General features: G+C 44.2%; 1 protein-coding gene across 1 annotated transcript in view; it reads left to right on the forward strand.

Moving 5' to 3' along the window:
• Positions 1-8518: 8518 nt before the first annotated feature.
• RFX8 (regulatory factor X8) overlaps positions 8519-26928 on the forward strand; it is a 61034-nt gene continuing 42624 nt past the window's right edge. Inside the window, exon 1 of the mRNA XM_077174659.1 lies at positions 8519-8576. Within this exon, the coding sequence (XP_077030774.1) occupies positions 8519-8576 (58 nt within the window). The remainder of the gene's footprint in view (positions 8577-26928) is intronic.

The following is a 26928-nucleotide window of genomic DNA, read 5'->3' on the forward strand; positions in this document are numbered from 1 at the left end:
CCATTGGGGAACAAAGCAGGAGAAGGCTGTGGCCTATGTGATTCTTTCCATCATCCTCAGACTCAGTTGCACCCATTCCTGCTCAAACTGCTCATAGCAGTGAAGGGAACACAGAAGTTGTAGCTCCCCCAGCAGTTTCAGCATCCCTGAAAGAGGGGTGCTGAGCCTCCCTTTCTCTGGGCATTTTTTTCCTATTGAATGGCACCTCATCTCTTGTGTGGGTATGAGCATTCCTACAGCTGTGTAGTGAGCCAGGACTCATAGCAAGCTAGCCCACAAAAGGAAAATAACTTCTAATGTTACTATTGATCAGTTCCCTGGGTTGGTTCATCACGTGTTCTCCTTGAGCTGTTGGGTTAACAAAAGGGAAACAGAGGGGTCAGAAACTAAGTGGAGGGCAGGAAGTGTAACCATAGCATTGCCTCTTGGTTGTGGCTGTGGTTTAAGCCAATTTCAACTCTCAGTGGACCCATAGGAGTAAAACTACAGAAACTTCCTTCCTTACTGGAAGAGACACTGTGGGAATGATGGGAACCCAACATTTATATTGTAGCCACAAAAGAAATTCCTTGCCTTCTATTTTTTTAAGTTCTTTGAAATTGTCTTTGTTCTATAATTTTCCACTTTTAATATGCCAGGGCCCTAATCACTGACCAGAGATGCAGAGGTCATCAACTGCATTAACTTTTTATGAGCTTAATCATCAACAGTATTCAAAGAGATGAGTAAAGAGACAGGAAGTTCTGAATTTTCATTTTGTTCTACTCCTGATTCATCCCACAGCCTTGGGGCATCTCATTTCCTGCTTCCACTCCCGTTCTCTGTGTGGAAAATGGGAGTGATTTTGACCTCCTTTATAGTGTGAAGTGTTAGACATGTGCCCCGTCATACTCTGGGGAAATGGTTCTCTCCTTGGCTGAAAAAATCCCTGAGGGAGGCTCAAGCTAGGGTGATAAGTAACAGAGGACAGGCTAGTGAGTGGGGCTGAGTGAGGCTTTGCATAGTCCAGCGTTCCTGCTGCAAATGGAGCAGAAGGAGGCTGGAGACAGTTCTCCTCATGCTATTTATTACAACACATACTGGGAGTAGATCAGTTACAAAAGGATGCCACACAATCAGCCTCCCTGCAGCTTAGGCTCCTCTCCTCCTCTGCTGTTTCCACCACCCCTATCTCTCACCTCCATGTGAGAGCTGCTCTATGTGATCACTGCTGGCGCACCCAGGTTTTCCCATGCTGCATCTTAATAATGTCATATGGGCTGGACATGTTCCTGCAGCTCTGCTTGCCCAGTTGCACACACGCTGCTGCTGGTGACTTCCTGCTGCTTCCTGCTCCTCAGGATACTGCACTGCCTCCCACACTGATGGGTTTCCCTCATTCCAGCACGCAGCCAAGGCTCAGGAACGTAGCTGGACCCAAGCTTGGGGTCGCACATGTAGATGATGATGTAGGTGACATAAGGGCCAAAAAGGAGCAGCTTTCTACCAGCTGTACTCTTTGAGGCCATCACTGCCCACACTCTGGCTGGCTTCATCTGTTAGCATTTTGGGGACTGGATTGAAAGGATCCTGAAACACAGGGGTTGTCTAAATATAGCAGTCCCACTAGTGCAGGAAGAGTGGCAAAGTGAGTCAGAGCCCTCTCCACAGCTGCTCGGTACCATGCGGGAAGGCACAGTACAGTCAGCACTGTCAGCAATTTTGAGGTGCCCACCTTTCTCCATCTCCTGCCAGGCTCCACATCTGTGCTGTTTTTTCAGCTGTGCTGGTATGGCTTCCCTGTATTGTGGTTTGGTAGCTAGGCTGATCTTAGCAAAAAAGAATAGACCATCTTTATTTTTTTGCAAGTTCGGCTTTACCTCCCATTAACACCCTGCTTTAAATGAGTGGTGGGCAGTTATGTGAGAGTGGGAATTTCTCAAGTTGTTGCACAGAGATCTAGGTACCACGAAACCATGTCCTGAAAGTAATTTTGGGAAGAGTTACCTCAAATGGCACTGCAGTACAGCCTAAGGGGAAGTTAACCTTAGTTCTATAATAATTAATATCACACTTGTGCAGTACTGGAGTACCCAGCCGTTCTAACTTAATCCAGATGACAAATGAACATATGAAAATTTTCTTATGAAAATAACATAATACAATTTTTATGTCATTTGTTTATGCTGGCTGTGATGAAGAAAGATGGTACCTGGTCCATCTAGAGTCATAGGACATGAGAAGCTGATGGCTGAAATGGTATGAAGTTTACCAGGACAACATACTTCCAGAGACATCTGTTAACAAATTTAAACCAGCAGAGTGAAATTCAGAAATTTGCATCACCTAGCTGGGGCATTTTGAATCTGACTCTGAACATGCCCACACAGGATTTGCATCCATGGAGCCATAGCCTCTGTGAGGAGACTGCTTCTGCACAGAAGAAAGGGTGATTTCATGTTGCCACAGTCTTTCACAGACTCCACATCCCTAACTGATCTACCCAGACTGAACTCACAGTACAGTCCAGAATCTTATACTTCATATCAGACAGTTATCAGTCCTGCAGCTAGACTGAAACCAGGCAACAATGCAAAAACCTGCCATAAAAAAACTACTGTTGCATGCTTGGGCTAATTGAGAAGATCCCATGTATATTTTTGTACACTGCCCATGCTCGAGGGTTTTAACAAGCTCGCTGTTTCTGGGTCTGCTATCTGTCACACAAAGCACGAAATTACTGAGTGTGACTGGCTGTCACAGGCTATCTCTGCTTGTAGCTAAGCTGGCTTGTAGCTATCTTCCCATGACCCAAGTGTGACACTTATTTCACCTCTTATACAGGCCCTGAGCCATATCTGTAGTGGCTGTGAGCAAATTCTTTTCCTACACATCTGAGTCAGAACTCCTCAGAGAATATTGTCTCTCCTCACATTTGTCTCGATGCACTTTATCTCACAAAAGGGCACCTGGGGATGCTCATCCAGAGTTTCTGGGATCTGTCTTCAGGAGAGAGACAACCTGCTTATGCCACATTTGCGCCCTGGAATAAGAAAAGATGCTTTGCCAACATGATGGTGGCTGTGGCTATGCAGGCATTTACAGGCAGTGCTTGTGCAAGGATCTCCCAGGCCTTCCCCACAAAGCACATGGGCATGTATCCTATGCTTTTCCTCCTGCTCTTTGGCTCCTGTCACTACATCATCCTTACAAGAGCCGTGCCATCAAACAGATAATTATTGGAAATAACACCTGTTTTCAGATTTTTCTTTTGTTTTTTATCCAGCTCTGTTGTGTCCACAGTGTGGTGAAAGGAGAAAGGCAGTGATTGTGGAGGTAATCGTGTTCTTTCAGAGCCCTTCAGCTTATATAAACAGAGTTCAAGTTGAGTCTGCAAGCCTGCCAGGCTCGTGAGCAGATCAGTGGGGATCACATTTCAAGAACTTAGGCCTCGTTTTGGCATCACCCTGAACATAGTCTTGATGTGCCATATAATGAGTCAGAAATGCCATGACGACGTGATACAAATCACTGAACGTTTATGAACTTATTCTGTCAATTCAAATGTGTTCAAAAAATTCTGAGGGAGTCATTTTGTCACAGAACATCTAACAGAGAAGATACTGAAGTCAGCTTAAACTTGATAAAAAAGGCATAAAGCTAGCACAGAAATACTTCTCTATACTTGGGCTAACTGAGTGGAAAGATGATGTTATGTGTCTGCATCTGATGCAGAGCAAACTGATCCAAAAAAGTTTACATATCTGGTAATAACCAACCTTCAACATGGCCTGAGCTGGTACAGAAGTCTTTGTGTCCCCAGAATGAAGCTAATGCACTTCCACAAACAGTGGGCTTCTGCAAGAAGTCTGTGACAGCATAAATTCCTGCAGTGCCCCTGGTCTGCGTACAGCTGTCTTTAATTCTGAAAATGTATCCCCATGTTGAAGTTCGTGCCTTCTGCAAGCTCCCTGTGAATTCATACACCTTTGAGAATTGTGACTTAGTGAGGTAAATTATAGAAGTTGAAATTAAAGTATAGAGCATGTATTTTAAACAAACATTAAAGCTACTGAAGTCTGCCCTTTGAAAGCTTTCTTCTTCAGTTTCCAAGTCACTTTTGTTTGAATGTTGAAGGGATTTTCATTTTGTGTTATATTTTACAATTAGTAGAGTTGTGTTTGGAAAGTAACTTTAAAATGGAGAGTGAATTAGCACGAAAATGCAAAAGAAATGGGGGAAAAAAGCTTAGGTGAGAATTAACTATCCTTTCAAATGAAAAATTAAAACCCCAGAGCTGTTAAAGGAAATTTAGAACCACGTAAGAATTTCCACAATTAATACGCAGGTTTAGTTGATTTAAGTTTCCCTTTCATTTTATACAGCATGAGGTCCACAGAGGCCATAATTTCAGGAAACCCTGGCTTTGTCAGTGAAACTAACTTAAAATGTTTCCTCTGCTCCCTTCCCTGGTGCCCTGTACCTGGCTTCACACCTCTCCATGGGCAATTGGTATTGCCAGAACAAGGATTTTCCAGGCTAAGCCTATATCATCTGAAAAATAACATTCCCCAGAAAGAGTGAATCAGTTCTGATGCCTGGCAGTGACATCACCAAGAAGGCCATGACAGCAAAGTGGCACAAGTGAAATGGTGAAATGGCATTGGCAACTTCCCAAGTTACCTCCAACAACAAAGCCAAGATTTCATGAGGCTGCTGCTGACAGGTCAATAGAAATACCAAAGAAAGGTCCAAGGGAAGGGACAAAGCCTCTAGGCTGATATCACCTTAGAGGGTATAATTTGGAAAAAAAAGACACCCACTGGTCATACTCAATGGCTGAAATGGAGAGGGCTGCTGATTGACACAAGATAATCCTCCAGGTGTTGTTTCTTAAACAAAATGTTGTCATCAAAATACAGTAAAATGTTGGATGTTATGGGGCATTGCTGGGTTTTGATAGAAGGCAAAGTATTTTAGCTACAGTTTGGCTTTCAGAGGCATTTTCTGTCTATTTCTAGTTCTTGCTAATTTATCAGGGGGCTCTTCTGTATGATACATTTGCCCTCTGTGATCTGGTTTTAAGTAAGCCAAATATCAGGGCTGCTGTAACACAGCAGTTTGGTAAAGTTCCTTAGTGTAACTCTTAGTAAAGAACTCCTAATCAATCTAATAACTTTTGAAATGTGAACATTTTAGGAGTCTTCTGGTCATAACAGAAACACTGAATATAGAAGGTCTACAGAGAGCTGTTATTTACAGATAAAACACTTGGGCTTCACGTGTCCATTTGAAGAAGTGAGCACCTCCATGGTGAACCTTCAGGTTCCTCTCATCATGAAACAAAGATTGAAGTGATACAGAGGAATGGAGTCTTAGCAGTCATGGCTTGTTTGGAGGCTGAAGCCTGTGCTGGAGACATCTCAGGCTGGTGTGATGAATCCCTTGTAGCCAGGCAATGCTTTTTCATGCAATGCCAGTTTTTAAGATTTTCAATGCAGTCGTGCATGCTTTGGAAACTATTTACCCATTTAAGTAGCAAAGTGAAATCAGGGGGACAGATATTTAACTGCTGTTAATTAGGGTAGCTCTTCTGAAACTGCCTGGAAGCTCTGATGACCAACTTCTCCCATTAAAGACTGCTGTTTTTACTATACACAGTCATCATCAGAAACAAGGATGTTGTTAGGCTGTGGTGAATAGGTGATTTGGCTCAATTAGCCAAGAAATAGAAAAAGCAGGGAAATTTATACAAAGAAAAGAAAAACAGCATACAGTTTCCCAACAGCACTCTGAAAACTTTTTCTGCTGCTTTGATCATTGTTGTTCCCTCCTCTCATAAGCCCATCCTGGAGCTGTTACTTGAACTAGGTGTAAATACATAAGAGAAATTATGAGATGAAGGCATACACCACAGGAGGAAGTCCCACTGCAGGAGACAGCTCAAGTACTGAAGGTGGTAGGGTGGCATGCAAATGTGCACTTCTGAAGAAGGGCGTTCCCCCAGATCAGATCCTAAGTACTTGGCAAGAGGTTTTGCAGAGTTCCCCAGAACACTGCCAGATGTACTCAAACCCTGCCTGATCCAGTCCTTGATTTCCTCCAGGAAACAAAAGCTGTCTGTACACTGATGTTGGGATCTGAAGGTCAGCTCACTGAGGATGAATGTAAGTTCACCAAAATAGTTTTCTCTTGCACATGAATTTTGACAAGACTGAGGGTAAAAACCTCTGGAGCTGGACTGTTCTTGACCTACATGGAATCACAGCACTGCAAGAAGATCATGCGTCTCCGCCGAGATGGACACCTGTGCAGCAGAGAAAAAAAGGTCCTGTCTTGCTGTTCACTGGGCTCAGCTGGAAGAAAAAAAAAGTATTTTCATACTATTGAAAAGGCAGTACAAAATGAGGGAAGTTAATGAGTTTTAAATAAGGGCCACTAACCTTAGTACCAGGTATTTCAAGCATTTTGTTACAGTTAGTCACTTTCCTCTCACCACCAAAATAACATAAGACAGAAACATTTTATGACTTTTTGATTATGAAATTTTACATTGTCAAGGTGTAAAATTATATTTAAAGATCAACCTTTTCCCTGCATCCTACAGCAGTTTCCAGCATGTTTGCATACTGCATTTTACAGGACAGCAGCTAATATCTACACTTAATAACACTTAAATCTTATGTAGTTGTCTGACATCTCTAAGCACTTCAGAAAAAAAAAATCAAAAACATATTATTGTCTTTATCAAAGTTCTGAGAAATCTGAGGTCACAAGTTCTTTTATACCAGGAATTTATTTTGGGATTTGAAGTACCTAATTTGAGATTAGCTATTTTCATTCACACATGTTATTTTTCTTGGCAGTTTATTTTTCTGCAATGTTTACATTCCAAAATGATGCAGATATCTAGAAGTTGTGGCTTCCCTTGAAAAATCCTGGGGCTAAGCATCTTGCCCAAAGATCTCTTGCCTGATGAAATCTGGAGCTATACTGCCTTTTCCCAGAGCCCTTGGTGCAGCATTAGGGTCAAGCCCCTAGACTGGCTGTCTGAGGCACCCAGGACCACGCTGCACCCCAGCACCCTTAGCACCACCACATCATGTCAATATAGTCTGGCTTCCTATAGTGCATGGGGGCATCATGCTGCACAGCCAAACCACCTCTGCCAAGTCTGATCAGTCTTCTGTCTAGATGCTGTCCAGATGTGTGCCAGACAGTGCAAAAAGGGAAAACAGTTTTATGCTGTGTTGCCTCATCATATTTCAAAAGAAAAAACAAGACAGGTTGTGTGTTCTTGCCGTGCCTTTCAAGCCTTGACCCAGCCTAGGGCCTGTCACTGCCAGGGACACACATTACCTCCTTGCTGCTTGTCATTGCAGGCCAAGGATAGTTTATGACTAAGAAAGTTCAATCAACAGGGTGATGAGGTGAAGATCTGCCCTGGAAGATCCTACTGATGGATGTATGCAAAGAAATCTGCAAAAATTGCAAAGAATTATCTAAGACATTATCAAGCCATCTTGTTCACAGCCTTCTTCTGTCCATCCCAGAAACAACAGCAAGACTGATCAAGTAAACAGCTCTCTAGACTGCCCTGGACTCTAAGGAGCCCAGCTACACAAGGAATTTGTAGGGTTGGGTTTAGGGCCCTTGACTTTGGTCCAATGTACTAGTTGAAGTCCCATTACTCAAAGTGCCGTTGACCTGTACCCCTAAAATACTCAGTCTTGGAATAAAACTATAGGATTCCATCCCCTAGATCACTTGCATGAACTTTTAATCTGCAGTACTTTGGGGTTTGCCTGTCCTTATCAGTTGTCTGTTTGTTTAGTCCTCTTTGTAGGCAAAGAGATATTCATCAAATTTGACTGCATTTTATGGTGTGTAAAAATTTACTGTAGGCAATAACAGACTTCTGCACAAGTATCAGAGGTGGGAATCATTCTAAATGTTGTAAGATACCTACAGTATAGAAGTCCAAACTTGACCTCTTCACTCCTCACTGTACTCATAGTAGTCAGCAAAGAAAGAGGGGCAGCTCTTGGCTATGATTCATCTCATGTGAAATAGGTCACATGAGTCACTCTAGAAATTCCTATTTCTCTGTGTTGACTCCAAAGGGAGTCTAGATACACTACTCAGACATAAATGGTGACACTGCAAATGCCCAGAGTTAGATGGGATGAATCCCCTTGTCTGGAGTTAATGCCTTTTGTGGAAAGACCTTTTTTCTCACGTACTCCCCATATCAGCTGTGCATTTGACAGCTGGTCAGGTGTCTCTGAGTATCCGCTGCAGAAGAGCTAATTTGCTTCTTCACCCAGGAATGCCAAACAACACTTCATCAAGATGGTTAAGGATAAGGATAGTGGGATTGACTGCAAGACATGGGAATCAGCAAATAGGATCACAGAACTGTTAAGGCTGGGAGGAAGGTGCCTCAGAGAATTGTCTAGTCTGACACCTGGTCAGAGCAGAGTCAGCTAGTGCAGGTTGCATAGGAGTGGGTACAGTCAGATTTTGACCGTTTCCAAGGATGGAGACTCCACAGCCTGTCCGGGTGCTCACCCTTTTAGTAGAGAAGTGGAGGAGAGGTAGGGGGCAGTTAATGTTGATATTGTATTTCTTGTATTTCCATTTCTGCCAATTCCTCTTGTCCTTTAACTGGACACCACTTAGAGTCTGACTTCATGTTCTGTAGTCCCCCCACTGAGTATTCATACACAAGGGTCAGATCCCCCTGAGCCTTCTCTTTTCCAGGCTGAACAATCCCAGCTCTCTCAACATCTTTCATCATCTTCATGGCCCTTCACTGACTTGCTGCAGCAAGTTCCTGTCTGTGTTGTACTGGGGAGCTGAGAACTGGACCCAGAACCTCTCACGTGTCTGTCTACCAGTGCTGAACTGAATGGGAATAATCACCTCCCTCGACCTGCTGGTGACCCTCCTCCTAATGCAGCCCAGGGCCTGCTGGCATCATCTTGAGGTATTGCAATAGACAGGGGCAGAGGGCAGCTGCCAACATGACTGTAATTCACTGCCCAGGAATGCCAGAAGCCTGTCTTCCAGTTAAAGAGGAGCAGCCTTTAGGCAAGCCAAATGCAGGATGCTAGGGATGATGCTTCACAGGGAAACTGTCTGGGAGGGCAGGTAGGAAGTTTGTGGGGAGAGCCACTATTCCAGTACTAGCCTTCTGTTGCTAGTGAAAGAAGAGCTGTTAATATCATGGAATCATTTAGGATGGAAAAGATCCATCACTGTAGGTGATGGATTGGTGGTAGGGAAGCAGCAGCTGCTCTCCATACAAAAGAATTTTTGCCCTGTTGCTGGCAGATGGGGTAAAAATAAAAAAAAAAAAAAGGAGAGAGGTTAAGTGTGAAGTGAGGAGAAAGGAGTGACCAGACATGAGCAGGTATATCCAGGATCTCCAGGAGAGTGAAGCCTCTGACATTTATGCAGATGGAATTGCATGTGGTCTTTCTTGCTCCAAAGCCACATTTCCTAAAGTCTCTGCCATGACTGAAGGTGAATGGAGTGTCCTTTTAAACATTCTTTTAAGGATCCTGTTGGAGCTACTTGTATTGGAAGGAGCCACCACTACCCTTGCCTGGACTGTGAAAAATGCAGATTTACCATGCTGATCTGAAGGATGTTCTCCACTCTGGCTTTGGAGTTGTATTGCATTGTACACAGTACTAGGAAACCTTCAGCCTCCCTTAAAGATCTGTAAGACAGATAAAAATGGAGCTCTTATTCTTGTGGAGATCCTCAGGGAACAAGTGCAGAATGTAAAGGATCAGCAGCCATAGCAGACCATTATTTCTGTTTTCTGAAACACATTCCTTTGCCCTAGAAGTGGGTCACAGTGCATAAGGGACCAAGCTTCCATTATCTAAAGCACAGGATTATCCAAACAAATATAGCACACAAGTAATTTTTTTGATAGTTTGGTACAACAGTCACAAGCAAAACTTGTCAGAAAACCTGGGTTTGTTACATTATGACTTCCAGCAGTCATAAGCTCTCCTTGGGCCTTTGTTTCTCACCTCTTCCAGAAAGGCACTGTGATAAGAACACGTGGCTGGTGAGTGGTGCTGGCAGATGGACAGGGCTGCTGCTCTACAGTGATCAAACATCTTCCCAAACAGGTGGGCTCACTTCTCCTCCCTTACAGCCCAGCTGGTCTTGGGGCAAAACACTAACAGGATATAGCTCTGTGTTTCCATCCAGTTGGAATGGTGATGTGGCTGTGGGGAGGACCCAGAGAGCACCAAAGCTGGCACCAAGATGGAGCCTGGGCAGGCAAGAGCTGGGTGGTGGCAGTTCTCTGGCAGAGGCCTGCACACCCTTGCAGAAGTGACCCAGCAAAACACCATCTCCATTCTTCTGCACACAGGCTATTTGCCAGTGTGTCTGTCCTCTTAGCTGTGAGGGGACATTTGTAAAAGCTTTAGCCACCTGAATGGGGTCATGGAAGAATGTTGCCAGGGACTATTTTTTTCCTGGTTTTCCTAGTCCACTGAAAAATTACTCATGTATTGGTGGAGATAACAAGAAGTGCTCACTGAAATAAAAATTTCCAGCATTCAGCAGGGTGGCACCCCTGCTCAGTGCATGCTGTAAAATTCCAGCAGGCAAGGAATGCCACTTGGCTCTTGTTCAGGAGCTGGCAGGAAACAACCCCCACTATGCTGTGATTCAACACCAAGGCAAAAAAAAAAAAAAAAAAAGAAATCTCTTTCTCTGTAACAAGGAGCATGGATGATCACAGTTAGGTTAATAAAGCTATGCTGCCCTGTCACATCTGGAGACCCAGGCTGGGGGGGAGAGAAAAATCCAATTAGCTCCAACTGGCCTTACTGTAGTGGCCCTAAATCAGTCCCTAGAGAGCTGTTGCACCACATAACTGCATCCCGCAGTGATTGACTACATGCTCTGCAACGTTTGCCACAGATGGCAGCCACCAGCCAGCAGAGAGGGTGCCCATTAGCAGAGAGGCAGAACTCAGCTCAAAGTGCCTCCCCCAGCCTCAGAAAGGTGGTAATGGCATGCAGCAGAGCTGCTTCCTTGCAGATGCCCCTCCCATGCAAAAGAGGTTGCTGGTCTAAATTAAAAGGAAAAAACAAAAAAACAAACAAAACAAAACAAAACAAAACAAAAAAAAAAAAAAAAAGAAGAGGAGAGAAAAAAGGGAAGAAAATAGACCCTACACAATATTATTCCCCCCTCTGCCTTTTTTTTTACCTCACTATAAGCCACCCAGGCAAAGTGAGAGCTTATAACCTTCCCTTATTCCAGGTGCTAAAGCTTGCTGTGTGCAAGAAAAAAAGAAAAAAACAAAAAACCACCATGAGAGCCTGGCTGCATTCTCTGTTAGCAGGTGTTGGAAGCCTGCAGGGATCTGCAGGTTAATTAATACTGACTTACCAGGGTTGGGGAGCTTATTAGCCTCCACCCTAAAAACGAGGAAGACAGGAGGAGCCCTCTGGGGGAAAGGCAGGTAATGTTTGTGGGGAGGGAGGGAGGCTGAGGCAGAGCCAACACTGGGGAAGAGGCTTTAGGTGGGGCTTATAAATTAGGTTTTTATCCCTTTTCTCTCAATAAAAGCAAACTTGAGAATAAATATATTTTTACACTTTAAAACAAGCCTCTAATTTGTCAGTGGCTGGCAGGAGCTCTGGTAGCTGCTGTGCAGAAGCCAGATGAAACTTCTCCACTCTGTACCCCCAAAGAGCCGGGTGAACGCTTTGGTGTTGCTCACCTTTGCCGTCTTGGCGCTAAAAGAGGAATTTTTACAGCCCATAATGGTGTGGGGGGATACATTTGACTTGCTGTCAGGGTCTGTGAGACCACATGCTTGACTTGCCAGCGTTGCTGTGCTCACCTGCCTGCATGTCATAGTTTAGCGTTGCTTTCCAATGAAATCCAAAATGTCAGGGAAAGTACTGCTGGCCAGAGCCCTGTTGACTGTGGATGAGAGAAGGTGGAATGGGAATAACACAGGAGGTGGATGGGCCAACTGTTTAGCATAGCTACAGCTCCCAGCATCTCTGCAGTTGTTTATAGTTCAAACAACCGGCTGATGGCACCCACTTGCACCTTCTTGCTCAACGATGTCTCCACCTCCTCTTTCCCCCTCCTCCTTGCCTTTGAGGCGTTGACACCCTGACAAACTCAGCCCTGGCCTCCCCAGGGAGCAGGGCGAGGTTTTCCAGGCAGCTCTGGGCCGTGCATCCCACCTTCCCTGCTCCTCCCGGCTCTTGCCCGCAGCATCCTCTCACACGGCCCCAGGGGTCTGGGGCAGCTCCGGTGGGAGGTGGGTGGGAGATGTCCCTCCACTGCCACAGGGGGTGTCTGCCAAACTGCAGGTCTGATGTCCAGATTGGTATCAGTGAGGGAGGGGGACACGGAGCGCCCTGGAATGAGAGTGAGCAAGAATGGGTAGAAAACACAGAGGTGTAGTATGGAGGGAAGTGAGAAATGGGGAGTAATCCATTACTTCAGGGCACCTCTGAGAAAGAGGTTAGGAGGGTGACAGGCATAAAACTGATGCCTGTGGATCACCCTTGTCATCTGCTGGGCACGTGAAAGCCCTTTTCTCCTCCAGTATGTCTCATCCATGGTGAGTTCTCAAAGCTAACCTGTGTCAAAATAAGCCCCTGATGATGGTAACAATTGCCTTTGAAAAAGTTTAAAAGAGAAGAGCAATACACATTTTTATTTGGGGCGGCGGCGGGGCTGGTGTTCCGGGGAGTACTACTAGGCTCCAGGCTATCACCAGTCCCAATTCTCAAGAGAAAAACTTTGTGTTTCATTTCACGTGAGAAATAAGAATGAACTCGTTCCCATTTCAGAGGGTTTGCTGGGATGCCCCTTTCCCTCCTCCAGCATCTACAACCAAGATCTAAAAATCCCAGAAGCGCTGAGGGTGGTGCGCACCGCCCAAGGATAATTCCCAAATTCCTGCCCCTCACACACGCACATCCCACTGAAAGCTGTTGCCTGCAGACGTTCAATCCCGGGCCACCTAGCGGCACTTCACAGAAATCGGTATTACAGGCAGCTTCAGGATGTGAAGTCCCCAAAAAAGGCAGGAGATTGAGAAGTTGTTTGGGTTGCGCCGAAAGCGCTTTTTGGTGCCGGCGGTGCCATCCTTTGGGGCGCGGAGCAAACGCTGGGAATCTCAGCAGGAGGAGCAGGGGTGCAAAGCAGTGCAGCTCCCTCTCCTAAACCCTGGCTTGCCTTGGGCCCTCTGCTCCGGGCTGAAAGCACTCGTGCTGCAAGATGAGCAGAATCATGCATCATGCCTCGGATGAACAGAATCATGCATCATGCCTCGGATGAACAGAAAGCCCTCTCTCCTGCATAGAGGATCTACAGGGAATTTGCAGGGGTCTTTGTGGGGCTCTGAGCAAAGGACTGGGGCGGGGGGAAAGGTTTTAGGGAAGGGGGAGCACGTCTGGTGCCATATCCCTGCAGGCACTGCTGGGGGGGAAGTGGAAGTCAGTGAAAAGGAAGGCCAGGCAGCCCCAGGGTATTTCCTAGAGTCACAAAGTGCTGTGGAATTGACATCTGAGCCTGGAAGTAGCCAGCTTGCATTAGTAAGTTCTGAAACATGCAAAGCAAAATTAAATTAATCATTCTGACTGCTATTCTTTGCATCATGTCATCATGCTTAACTACTTCTTTTTTTCTTCTGCTTTCTTGAGAGGGAAACCCAAATCTGCAAAAAACATAATTCATTCCCCCTAAAATCAGCAGGTCCCCCCCAAAAGGCAGATCTTTAAATTTCTTTTGTGTTTAACATTCCATAGCTAGGAAGCTTTAAACACTGCAAATACTTGTTTTGCATGAGAAGATGCTAAGAATCTCCCAAAGACATTGCTTGCCAGAGCTAGGAGTTAATAAGAACAACAAATGTCAGAGGTTTACAGTAAAATCATGGATATTCACAGTGTGAATACAGGTAACTTTTGAATTAGTTTCAGCCTTTTGAATTAGTTTCAGTCTTCTCAAAGCCAAAGTTTTCTTTTTTCTTTTCTTTCCTTTGTATGTTTCATTGTTATTGTCTCTGCAGAACATAACCCAAAATATCAAAAAAACAACTAAAGGTCTGGTTTAGAGGGCAAAATACATAATATGTAGAGGGAAGGGTATGGCAGGAATGCAATGGTTGGGCATATCAATCATTTCTATGGCAACAGAGGAGGATATAACAATGCTGTAGAACTGAGCAGAAGAGACTGAGCAAAAAGAGATCATTATTTTACACTACCAATATTTTCATTTACTTAGAGAGATAGAATCACAGAATGCAGAAAACCATATGGGAACTATCTCAAATTATTATTTATAATCCCACATTAACAGTTTACAGAAGTAAAAAATATATTGTATACAATGAGTGTATCCCTGTTCTTCCAGGGAGTGTTTGTAAATCCATATGACTGTAAACAAAGGATGTGTTTTGTGAGAGTGCATGTAATACTCTTGGAGTGTGTGACTGCATGTACAGACACAGTGACTGAACTTTAAATATCCACAAAGCTTTTGCTCTTCTATACCTTTCAGATGAAAATCATAATTTTTAACACAAAGAGTGATCATTTTGATATTTTTCTCGTAAATGTATTTATTTCTTCTCCTTTTAGTCACCATGGGTGGGATTTAGCGTGCCTAAATTATAGTGCCTGAATGTGAGATACAGCTTAAACTCCACTGGTAGACAAGGAAGACCAAGCCCGTACAGTTGGCTGAGCCTAGCAAGCTACTTTCTTCCTGAGGTTGGTCCCAACATTTGGTCAGCCAAATTGGTCTCCAGACCCCACTAACTATATGGTCTTATGATCCTTCCTGCCTGTACCAAGAGCTTAGACACCTTGCTCTCAGGCAGACGCTCGGGCTTTGGACACCTGAGGTGCAGTACAGCTGCCTGCCCATTGATGTCTGACACCTTTTCAGACTCCCCTGGGCTGTTGTGAAATCCCTGGGGGCTGGTGCCAGACCTGTGTGAGACTAGTGGAGCATCAGCTCCCCACCGAGCGAGTGAGACAACCAGCACCAAATGGCATTAGAGCTGAGGTGATTGGATCAAGCCCTTCAGAGGCAGCAGCAGGCAAGGAGTCGGGTGTGAAGTGAACGTGGGGAGTCCAGAGAGCGAGTCTGGGTCAGCAGGGGATGGGGCAGAGGGCACCGGGACAACTACAGCATTGCTGGGGCCAGGGCTGGGCACCAGGGCCTGAGCTCACACACAGCCCCTGCCACAGAGGGCACAGGGTGCCTGTCTGGGGCTCCTGTGGGAGGCCAGTCAGGGCAATTACTCTAACACCCTAAAATCAGGGTGAGATGAATCTGCACTTTGGATGTTCACAATGAAGACATCTGCATTTGAGCCAGTCACCCACACTTCCTTTTCAGTAGCTGAAAAGAAACAGGAAGTTGTAAAATCTGTTCTGATGATCGACTATAAAAAGAAAGAAAACACCTATAACTAACTCCCTGAAAACACCTATATCTCTCCTCTGACCACAGAGGGAATCTCAGTGCAGATGGGTTTGCTGTAAAATGGGTCAGAAGCACCCTACTAGATGTACCTCCAAGATCCAAAATGAGCACAGATTGGAGTGCTTATGTCATCAGAGATGAGATAAAATGTACACGGATGTAGCCCCACAATGTGGAGCCTTCCTATCCATTCACAGGCATTATCTCTATCATGATATTGGAGGTAATATCAACATTAGTTGTTTAGATTAAACACTGATGATGTCACAAAAATATTTGTTGGCTGAGCTCTTAAAGGTTATTCTGATTCCTGTCTGGAGGACAGAGAAAGTACATAGTACCCCTCACAGCTGCTCCCCATGGGTGTATCCTTGCTGTTGATTCTCTTTAACCGTTTCTGCATGGCAAGAACATGTTGAAATATTATTATCTTTAATTTTAGAGCAGGGTCAGGCATGGAGCAAATACCAATTCCCACACAAAACCGAGATGTGTATAAGGGATGATAAGCAGTGGGCTGACAGCTTTGTTCTTCAGCTCTTCTTTTGCAGGAGAGCACAGACTTCCTCCCATTGCCCAGACAGCTTCCACACCTGACCTTGTAAGAAGGCAATACAGCCCCATATTCCTTTTCTCAAATAGGCAGTAATTAATCTTGCACACAGTGGTAACTTTCACGATTCTGACATCTCCCTAACAGAAGTGGAAACAAAAACACCAGCTTCCAGAAGGTTGTCTCTTCTCTTGGAGAAAGCCAGACACAACTGTTTTGAATTAAGGTACAAAACAGCCTCCCACACAAGGCTAGGGAGATGGTGCTGGAAGTCTCTGCACACCTACGTAAAAACACATACTATAATACAGTGTAGATCATAGAATAATTCAGTTTGGAAAGGACCTGTCTGGGTGCCTTCCATCCATCTGGGCCACCCCTTCACTGGAATGCAGCTCTCTCAGAACATGTTGCTCAGGGCCTTGGATGGCTGTGTTATCAGCATCTCTAAGGACAGGGGTTCCCAAATAAGAATCAACCCCCCTCACCCCCTAACAAGGTTTGGTTTTCTTTTTATCTGATTGGGATTGCCTTTGTTGCAACCTCTGCCAGCTGCCTCTTGATTTGATCTTGACCTTCACTGTAGCTTCTCACAGTATCCTTGGAGCCAAACTGCTGAAACAAATGAGCAGAGTGCATGGTGGGTGGAAAGCTGGCTGCATTAAAGGTGCATTGCTGAGCTGTGGTCAGAGGTACACAGTTCCACAGGCAGCTGGTTGCTAGTGGCCTCCCTCAGAGGTCAGTGCTGGGGCCAGCACTGCTTAACATCTTTGTAATGAGCCTTGCTCTCCCCTTGTTCACAGTCTGCCACTGCAGCACAGAAGGCAGGCAGGGAGGGCAGGCAGGACTTGTCCTTGCAAAGCCCATGCTGGCTGTTCCCAGTTCCTGTCTGTTCCTCATGTGGCCAGTCACAGCTTCCAGGAGATATGCTTGTAATCTTTCCAGGTTAGGCCAACCAGCCTGCAGCTCCTTGAATCCTTTCTCACACTTCAGAGGTGACATTTGCAAGGCCTCCTTGGAGGCCTTCCTGAATGACCACAGCCTTCCAAAGATGGCAGGGAGCCAGAGCTGTCCCTCTCAGCACCCTCAGATGCAGCCCGAGTCCCATGGGCTTCTGTCCTGCTTGTCTGCAGGCCACGGACATTTTACAGTATCAAAGCACGGCCACCTATAATTTGATGTTCCACAGCCAGTGCCAGGAAGTGCAATCTTTTAGCTGTGTTTTTCTAGAGAACTATTCATGTGTTTGTAGTTTTGGCTGGGAGATTAAACAGGAAACCTTTCTGGTCTCCATACCACTGCTTCACAACTGAAAGTGGCACTGTCTGCAGAGAGATACAAATCAAGCTTTTCTTTCCTAAAAGACTTGCAAACACCATCCACCTCACCTTTAGAAACTCTGCAGTCCTTAAAGGAAACTTTAAATCCTTCCTCATAAATGTCTCCAAAACCAACACAACACTCCCTAGAGAATCAGGAACTGGAAAGCAGGTCTGAAAGCTTTGCTGTTCTTTTCTTCCTTCACACTTCCTGCTACTGTAAATAACATACTTGTTGTATCAAATCCTGCTTCTTCCTCAGCAGCACAGGGTAGGATGTCTGCTGGCCACAGTGGCTGCAGGGTGCTGAATGGATCCCTTCACAGCTGACCTATGGAAGCAGCTTTCCTACCTTTCTTCAGAAGGCAGACTTGTAAAACAGGTCCGACGTTTCTCACAGGTACTGTTAGTTGAGATGGATGCTGCCTGGAATGCATGTTAAAAAGTGGCACAGGTCTCTCTAGAAGTGTATGTCTGGCCCCTAGACCAGCCCTCCAACTAAACTCTGAGTGAGTCACCAGACAGGGCCTGCTAGAAATATTATATCTTTGGACATCGTTAAACCAATCTGGAGGGAAGCAAATTCTAATTCTTTCCTAAAAGCACCGAGCCATCAGTGCTAAAACCAAGATGTTAGCCTGACTCTCTCAGATGATTTTGAAGACAATGCTGATTTCTTAGAAGCTGCAAATTTGCAAAAAGGTTTTGTGTGAAAATATGGTTTTTTGTGCTAGCTATGTCCTGATGCCAACTGTCAGAACATTTCACTGTACACTAGAAGTTCTCTCTTTCACTGGCTTGCATATCACCATATTTAGTTAGAAAATAAGTGTAAAAGCTGTGGGTGCCTATATCTCCATAGGTTCAGCATAGGAGAGAAGACATAAAGGAATCCAACCCCTTGCTCCCAACAAACATGTTGAGAAGCTGAATGCAGGGATTAGCCTAGATACTCCCTACAACATTGCATCAATGTCATGTTTGCATAGTTACTCCCAGTCCCAAAACAAACAGTAAGGAAATAGTGAATCAGACCACAGAGGTTTCCAGAAACCTGAGCAGACAGACTGACTGAGGTGCTTGTGCAATGAATAAAAGACTGTCACTTCTCCCCAGCCAAACTCACTCTGGAGTCATTTACTCAGTGTTGCATGAAGCACCTGTAGTTTCAACACCAGGACTTTTATTATTCTGCTGTAGGCTTGAAGTTAAAAAAATATTCTCTCATCTGAACAGTACATTCAAGGAGGGTTTTTGCTTCAGGACAGATAATTCCACGATTAACTGAAACCTGTGCTTTCTCAGCTGAGCCATGTCTGCATTCCTAATTCATTGTAGGTTAAACTGTGTAATCTTGATTTGGGTTGTCTGTTAGAAATAAATAGGAATTTCTCAGAGAAGGTATTGATAAAAGATGCAGGTCTAGAACCAGCTATACTAGACAGTGAAGTGTTTACTGAATTACAAGTATTATTGAATAATTATTATTGAATAACAGGTATTTTGAGGTAAATTAAAATTGTGTTAAATCATAATATGCAAAAGATAAAAAGATATGTGAAAATATTAAAGCCAGAAACATAAATATTTTTCATTTAATGAAATTGCTTAAGATATCCTCGGTTTTCCTTCATGGCTTTTAATCAGCTGTTGTCAGAGGGCTATAATCTGTGAAGCCCCAGCTTTTTATTTACATATTTATTCTCTAGTGGATCAAACACAACAGATTCAGCAGCTCCCATTTTTCCACCAAAGTTTAGAGAAAGCAAAAGCAACTGTAATCTGTACTTTTCAGGTATGAAACACTTCCTCTAAAATTAAAGAGAAAACAGGAAACAAACAAAAAGAACCCCCTTTATCTCTACACCGAGATAAATCTATCTGTGAAGGTAACACGCGTAATGAGAGAGGAAAAGGTGCCAGTAGACAGGTGTGACCTGGCTTTCATTAGCCATATCTTTATCTAACTGGGTGGAGACACAAAAGAAACAAAATCTTTCCATTTAGCTGTGTCATTATGGGGTGAGGCACCCTGGCTTTGGTGCACTGAAACTCTGACAGTGGGTACAGTCATGCTCTCCTGCTCCAGTTGCTACATCTCTTTCCCAGCCTCTCAAATGTCTCCACTTTCCCCAAATGTTCTCATCACTGGAAAGTGGTTATGTGTCCAAAAAGCACATGTGTCTATATCCTTTCAGCACCCCAGCCTTTTAGTGGTACCACAGTTCATGGCTCCCATTTTTCCCTTGTCCCATTTGGTCCTCTGAGGAGCTGGGCAGTTCAATTCAACAGGGAAAATGCAGATCTCAGATAGGTATTGCTACACCCACTGGCTGCAGAAGAATTTACACCTGCAGTTCTAAATGATGATTTGCTCAAAGGAATTTAACAAGACAGCTGATCATGTAATATACCCAGCCCTGGCTGTGACAGAAAATATGCCCATTAATTGTTTCAGAAAGAGAAAATTTGAAAAAGAGCTTATTTCAGAAAGAGGAAATTTCAGAATTTTCAAGGAGCAAATAAAACATTTAGGTGCACTGCAAGTAAAACCACATAATTTCATTAACTGCAACTTCTTAGATAGCATAATGGTTTTTCTATTGGAGATTAGAAGCTATTCTGCAAATGCTTCATTAATTTAGCATAAATTACCTGCAGAAATGCAAAGAAAGAAAGACAATGGTGTGCAAGTCACCAGTTGTCAGGAGGAAAGCTTTAGTCCTGTAGCCAAAAAGCATGCTGCTTACTCCTCAACATGAGCTGAGAGTCAAATCCAATAGCTTGCAGACATTAAATATTTTGCAAACATCAAATAAAATATCTCACAAAGAAAACATAGTTTGAATATTGTTTCAAAATATTTGGGTAATACTTTGAAATGTTTCTATTTAAAGACAACTAGGATTTTTCAGTATTTCACTAGTTCAAATGGGTCAGGTCCAGCATAAGTATTATTTCTCTCTATTTCTTCCAAAAGAGTACAAAAATTCTAACACTTAATATGCTGTAGCTAGAAGCAGCACAAAGGACATAAGGCTTCACTGTGCTATCCAGGGATTAAAACTGGTAAGAATATTTCACTAGTCTGGATTTCTAACAGTCACAGAGCAGAAACAAGGGAGGCACTTATTGCATGGAGGTTCTGCCTCTCTGAGTCAGGGCTTGCTCTCTGAGGAGTAATTTGTGGTGTCAGGGTGAGACCTCACACAGAGGGACATCCATCCCTTACCTGGGTGAGTGCTGGAGTGCTGGGAGGATCTAAGCCTGGTGCAGCTACTACAGCACAGCCTGGCTTGTTGGGTCAGTACCAACAGCTCAGGACACCTTTCTGTGCTGTTGGTGGTACACAGCTGGGTTACCCATACCTGTGATCTTGACACCTCTTCCTACAGCTCCCTTAGTGCACCCAACCTGCTGCAAATGAGTTTTTATGAATCACTTCCTGAAGCTTTCAGGTGTCACAGAACGGTCACAGTAACAGAAAACAGGAGCCATATAACTCACATCCAGTTTACCTTCACCAGCCCAACAGAGCTGAGAGCCGTCCCAAATCCTCCTGCATTTCACACTCCTCACAGAGCCTGGGGCAAGATGGGCAAAGTGGAGAGGAGCACTCAGGACACAGCTTGTTGCCTGTTTGTGTCTAAGCTGCCCACTGCAGTGAGAGCTCCTGCACTGACTTTAATGGCACTTTTATATGACTCTGTGGGAGATGTGGGCTAACTCTAAACCCCAGATTACAGCTCTGCAGGGCAGCCTCTCATATCTCCCCCTCCCACCCCATCCCCACCCAAGAATCTCCCCCTGTAGCTGATAGTAAGGCTTCTTACCAGTAATGGTATCTGGGCAGCTGCAGCCTAAACCTAACCCTCTGCTGGCACTCAGGAGGGATTTTCAATAACCTGGAACACAGCTTGATTTTTCTATGTATAAATACTGGATGCAGCAATGTGATTAATGGCATTGTCTCCTGTCAAGAGACAGGGAAGTTTGATCCAGAGCCAGTGCTGGGAGGCAAGGGGAGATGAAGATTAGGCAAGGATAAGGGTGATTATGGCTCCTTTGCCCCTGAGCTTGCAGGTCTCACCACGCACCACTCAGGTCTCAGCTCTTTTTTTAGGCTTTGCAAGTCATGTTAGTCCAGCCCAGTGTTTGTGGTTGGAGGTGGTGGTACAAGAGATATTACAGAGAGGCCCTACAGAGAAAAACCCTCAGGAAATCTCAGTCCCAAGGGAATTGTTTCAGAAACTTTTGATGATGTTTTTCTAACACAGATCAGGCTGCCCACATCTGATCCCATAGAAGAGAAAGAGCATGTCACAGCAATTGCCTTGAGACAGACTGTCACACCAAGGTCTATCCTTCCCAGACTAGCAATGTGGCATGCCCTCTGGTGAGAAACTGGTGGAATAAAACAGAAAAATCCCCAGATTTTGTAGCCCTCCAGGATTCACCAGCCCACTGTTAGAAGCAGCGATATTTTTACCATTTGGTGGAAGATTTAAGACCAGGCTCTATCTAAGCCCTTCAGCTGAGCTTGCATGGTAGGAGGCTATTTCAGATGTTTATGTGGCTCCCTCCATGGGACTCTGCATCTCCTTGTTCACTGATCTTTCCCACAGGATCTGCTGAGCCACTGCTGCCAGGTTCTCCACTTTCTGTGTAGAAAGAACATTCTACCAGTTGTCATGTTTCCTTTGCAACAGTCAAATCTTCCTTTATGTGTCTGCCACACCAGAAAAATGGTTCCCAGTCCCAGAAATGGCTTGGCCTGGCCTAAAGCTTCTTCCTTGGCCACAGTGCTTACTGGTGATGTGGGGGAAGCTGGAATACAACATGATAAAACTTGTTTGCCAGAGTTGCCAAAGGTGAGTCTGTTTTGCTTCCTTGTTTGCAGCACCTTGACAAGGTCAGGTGGAAGCATCTGGCAATGAGTGACTCACTCAAGGCTGCCTTGTGAGTCAGCAGTGCAGGCTGGCAGGGCTCAGGAATGCTGATGGCTGGGTCTCCTGCTTTCCCTGTGGTTGCCCTAGCAAAGTTCTCATCAGTGAGTACAGAATGGAAATATCTCCCATAATGAGGATTTCCCACTGCAATTCTTGGCAAAGCTGAATTGCTGCAGATTTATGAGCTTCCATTCAGCTCTTCTCTAATTCCTCTTTTGAAACTCCATTACCTCCATCTGTGTTGCCTTTTGCATCTATCAGCCATTTTTACTTGATGGGCTGTTTTTGTGTTTGTTTTGTTTCTTGCAAACTCTGATAGAATTTCACCAGCTGAATTTTGTAGACTCCTTCATTATTCACATCTTGTGTGCAAACAAATGCAGCCTGTACAAGGAAAAGATACAAATCAGCATAATTTTGTTTTTCTAAGAAAGCAGAGAAGTTCTGAGTTCTACCCAAATCAAAGCAGTTTCATTGCTAAAAGAAGTATTAGCTTACAAAGATGACAGTACTACAGCAAAAGGATTCAGAAACATTGCCCAGAAATTTTCTTCCAGCCCCAGAACTGATTATTTTGCAGCTTTTCTTTCAATGGCGTTCGGTGGGTGTGGGTCAAATTCAGTGAGATGTTGAAGAGTGGCCAAATTTAAACCTTAAATTTTTTCCCCCATAGTTAAGGAGGAGGGTCTTTGCTCACAGGTTAGCAGGGCTTATTGACAGAGCTTTAAACCAGACTTGAAGGGAGAGTGGGACAATGCCAGGCTTGCCTGTGACAAGCTGTGGGATGACACACCAAGGTTAGAGGGACAGAGTGTTAGCAAGGGCCCTCAGCCCCTTGCTCTGAGAGAACCCCACACCTGGGTCATGGCAATCCCTGGGATCAGTACAGCCTGGGGGGAGAAGGGCTTGAGAGCAACCCTGCAGAGCAGGACTGTGGGTGCTGCTGGATGAAAAGCTGGACATGGCTTGGCAATGAGCACCCACAGCCCAGAAGGCCAAACGTGTCCTGGGCTGCATCCAGAGCAGCGTGGGCAGCAGGGGAGGGAGGGGATTCTGCCCCTCTGCCCTGCTCTGCTGAGACCCCACCTGGAACCCTGCATCCAGCTCTGGGTGCCCAGCACAAGGAGGACATGGACCTGTTGGAATAGGTTCAAAGGAGGGCCACCAAGATGATCAGAGGGCTGGAGCACCTCTCCTATGAAGAAATCATGAGAGAGTTGGGGTTGTGCTGCCTGGAGAAGAGAAAGCTTCAGAGAGACCTTATTACAGCCTTTCAGTACTTAAAGAGAGCCTACAAGAAAGATGGGGACAAATCTTTTAGGCTTGTTGCACAGGACAAAAGGTCAAGACCTTAAACTAAAATAGGGTATATTTCGACTAGATTTAAGGAAGAAATTTTTTACAATTAAGGTGCTGAAACACTGGAACAGGTTGCTCAGAGAGGAAGCAGAAGCCCTATCACTGGAAATATTCAAGGTCAGGTTGGATGGGGCTTTGGGCAACCTGATCTAGTTGAAGATGCTCCATCTCAGCTGCAGGGGGGTTAGACTAGAAGACCTTTAAAGGTCTCTTCCATCTTAAACTATTCTGTGATTCTGCAATTCTGCAATTGCTGGAGGCTTTCCTGTTCCCTCCAGAGTGATCAAAGACAGTTTGCAGAGGGACAGTGGGTAATAATTTTGTCTTTACAGATCATGTGATATGGGCAAGATGGATAAATAAGTATGTAGGCAGACATCCTCACAAAGGAGCACTATCCAGGACCATTCTCAGCCTGTTGGGCTAGAGGAGATGGAGTTTAGTCCATCCCTGTTGTATTCAACGATCTTAACTTCTTAAGCACTGGGAAGAGGCCTTGATTGTGCTGGCTGCTAAATCCCTTAGTCACCATGGGCCAAACCCTCGGGCCAGCACCTTTCAGCAAATTAGGTGTGCTGACCACCAGGGGCCAGCAGCTGGGAGAGTCCCTGTCACTAATTAATTAATACAGGAGGAGGGGAAACTCCAGTAAATACTTGTCTCAATTGTGCACGGGGCTAACATGTTGTACAGTGCTCAGGGCTTGTACTCATCCCTCCCTTAGAGGTTAGTGCCTTCTGCTCTGCACCAGCTCAATTGCTTGTACCATTTGAGGACTAAATTGGATCATTTCACTGAGAGCACTGATCACAATAAACACATGTGATAGCACACCCAAAAGAGCAGTGACCTGAAGTGTAATGGTGCAGGTGAGGGCTGAAGCAGCAGGGTAAATTTCACAGGGTCAGTCAGATATTGTACTTTTCTTTAAAATAATCTTTATTTAGTTACTGTCTGTTTTCAGAACATGAAGGATTTGGATCATTCATCTGGCAAGTTACATATTTGTTTATTTATGAGAGATGCTGACATCTAGAATAAAAGAAAAAAATTCTGTGGTCACTTTTGAATTACTATTGTCTGGTAATATGACTTTTCTGAAGGCTTTTTTGTCATCAAATTTTACATTGTACAAATATTCTTGATCATTTTAGATTATGTGATTTTTTTTACTTTGGATTGTGTCAACTTTAAACCCCCTTGACAAATAAGACAAAGAAGATCCTTTTTTTTTTCAATTCACAGCAGAAAATTCTGATCACAGAAGTCCCATTCCAGAATCTTTTAGCCAGATTTGACCAGGAATTGTAAAAGAAGATTTCTTTCAAAGCAGAGCAAAAAATGTAATAGAGTTTTTGTCATGTGTTCCAAAGAAAATGTTAATTATGATAACTGCCTGGAAAAACAATGTCATTTAATGGTTGTGGGAGTCAGCCTGTTCCCCATTTTACAAGCTTTTGCCAGCTCTTGTCTAGACCAAAGCAATGTCAGACACATGAGTAAGAAGTCATGAGCTCTCAGGAGATTCCAGCAGGTGCAGAAGGCTGCAATATTTCTTCTCTCCCACACAGACTAGGACTGGTACCCTCCTAGTGTTTTCCTACAGGGCTGACTCCAGCCCAAGCCTGTTGTCTCCAAAGCACTCAGTAGTCTGGGTCCCAAATTCATCTGAAGTTCCTTTGTGAAGACTGTGATGCCCAGCTTTGCTCCTCACTTGGCAGAGAACTTCCCATAATGGCATATCCCATCTTAGGGGCAATGAGCTCCCCTAGAATCTATGAACATTACAAGCCTGCTTCTTTTGTGCCAAGTGTAAGACGTCTGCTTTAAGCCTCATTTTTTTTCTACTTTTTTTTTTCATGGCTCTCAATAAAACACACTGCCTGTAATGCTAAGGTGTGGTGACAAAGCCTTTTCCAGGTGTTCCTGCATATGTCAATGCATATTACCAAAAGGTACCAGCGAAGGTAACCACTTACACTCTGAAAATTGTTTAGCACAGGAAGGATAAACCATTCAGGAATGTTAAAAGAGTTTTAGATTGTTACCTAAAAGGCAAGTGTCCTTTTCTCTAGTTTAAAACTCTGGGCATCTGGCCTAGTCCTATGGAGATTCACAAAATACATCTTCATATTAACCCTACTATTAAAGGGGAATGATAGTTGATAATAAAGTCATCAGGGCTTTATGTTTGTTGAAATAATTTCCCCTACTCGAAGCTGCAGTATCACGTTCTATAGCTGGATGGGCTTTCGTTATTGTAGCAAAGGAACGTAGGTCAGCAAATTTTTTTTATCAAAATACTTCCTGCTCCTTGATTTTGTGTTTGTACTGTGTATTTTTCCTCCAGGTCTCAAAAGACCTGGAGTTGTGTTGACTGGAGCCATGGCTATAGCAGAAGATACTGTTCCTGGATGGGGATTCCTCTGCACCAGTTACTTTAATCAGACAGTTTGAGATAGAGATATGCATCTATATATGCATAGGTAAGGGACAAGCAGAGCAAAAAAAGCCATAAATCTTTACATTTCAAGAACTCCAAGGGCTTGAGCAAGCAAAATGACAGTCAAGAGACGTTCCCTTCAAATAATATTTGAGCTATGACCACTATGCAGAAAGATGAACTTCATAATTGCAAAGATAAACAGGGATATAAAAGGCAGAGAGGAATGTGCAGAAGAGCAACTGAAATGGTTTTTCCAGAGATAGTTCTGTCCTCAAATTGTTATGCTCTCAGCTGTACAACCTGTGTTTCACAACATATAGTATTCCATGACCAAAAGGGGATAAATTTTATTCAGATCCCTTCCACACCTACATTGAGAAGGAAGTAAACATTGTGCCATCATTAAGCAGCTTAGTAAAGCTTGGGTTCTGTGGATGAAGAAGGATTGGCAGGAGATGTCATTACATGTCAGGCCCAAGTTTGTCAGTCTTACACCATGATTGCTGTACAGGGCCAATCTCCTCTGGCACAGCAGGGGTTACCAGACTTCTTATCTACTTAACACAAAAACAGCCTAAGACTAAAGAAACCAGTTGAGGAATAAATGCCCTGGCAGAAAGATACTGAAGGTCAAATTCTGAGCCTAGTCTATAACTCTATTGTATTTGGATATCAAAGCAGATAGCTGAAGTATGCATGAGTGTGCATTCATTCACTAATAAGGGGTTACTGTAGTACATTTTCTCATGATCCCTTTTTTCTTCTCAGCTCAGTATTTTCATCCATGGTGAGGTCCCCAGAAAGGTTACTGGTGTG

The sequence above is a fragment of the Agelaius phoeniceus genome, chromosome 2, assembly GCF_051311805.1.
Source record: "Agelaius phoeniceus isolate bAgePho1 chromosome 2, bAgePho1.hap1, whole genome shotgun sequence".
Taxonomy (NCBI): Eukaryota; Metazoa; Chordata; class Aves; order Passeriformes; family Icteridae; genus Agelaius; species Agelaius phoeniceus.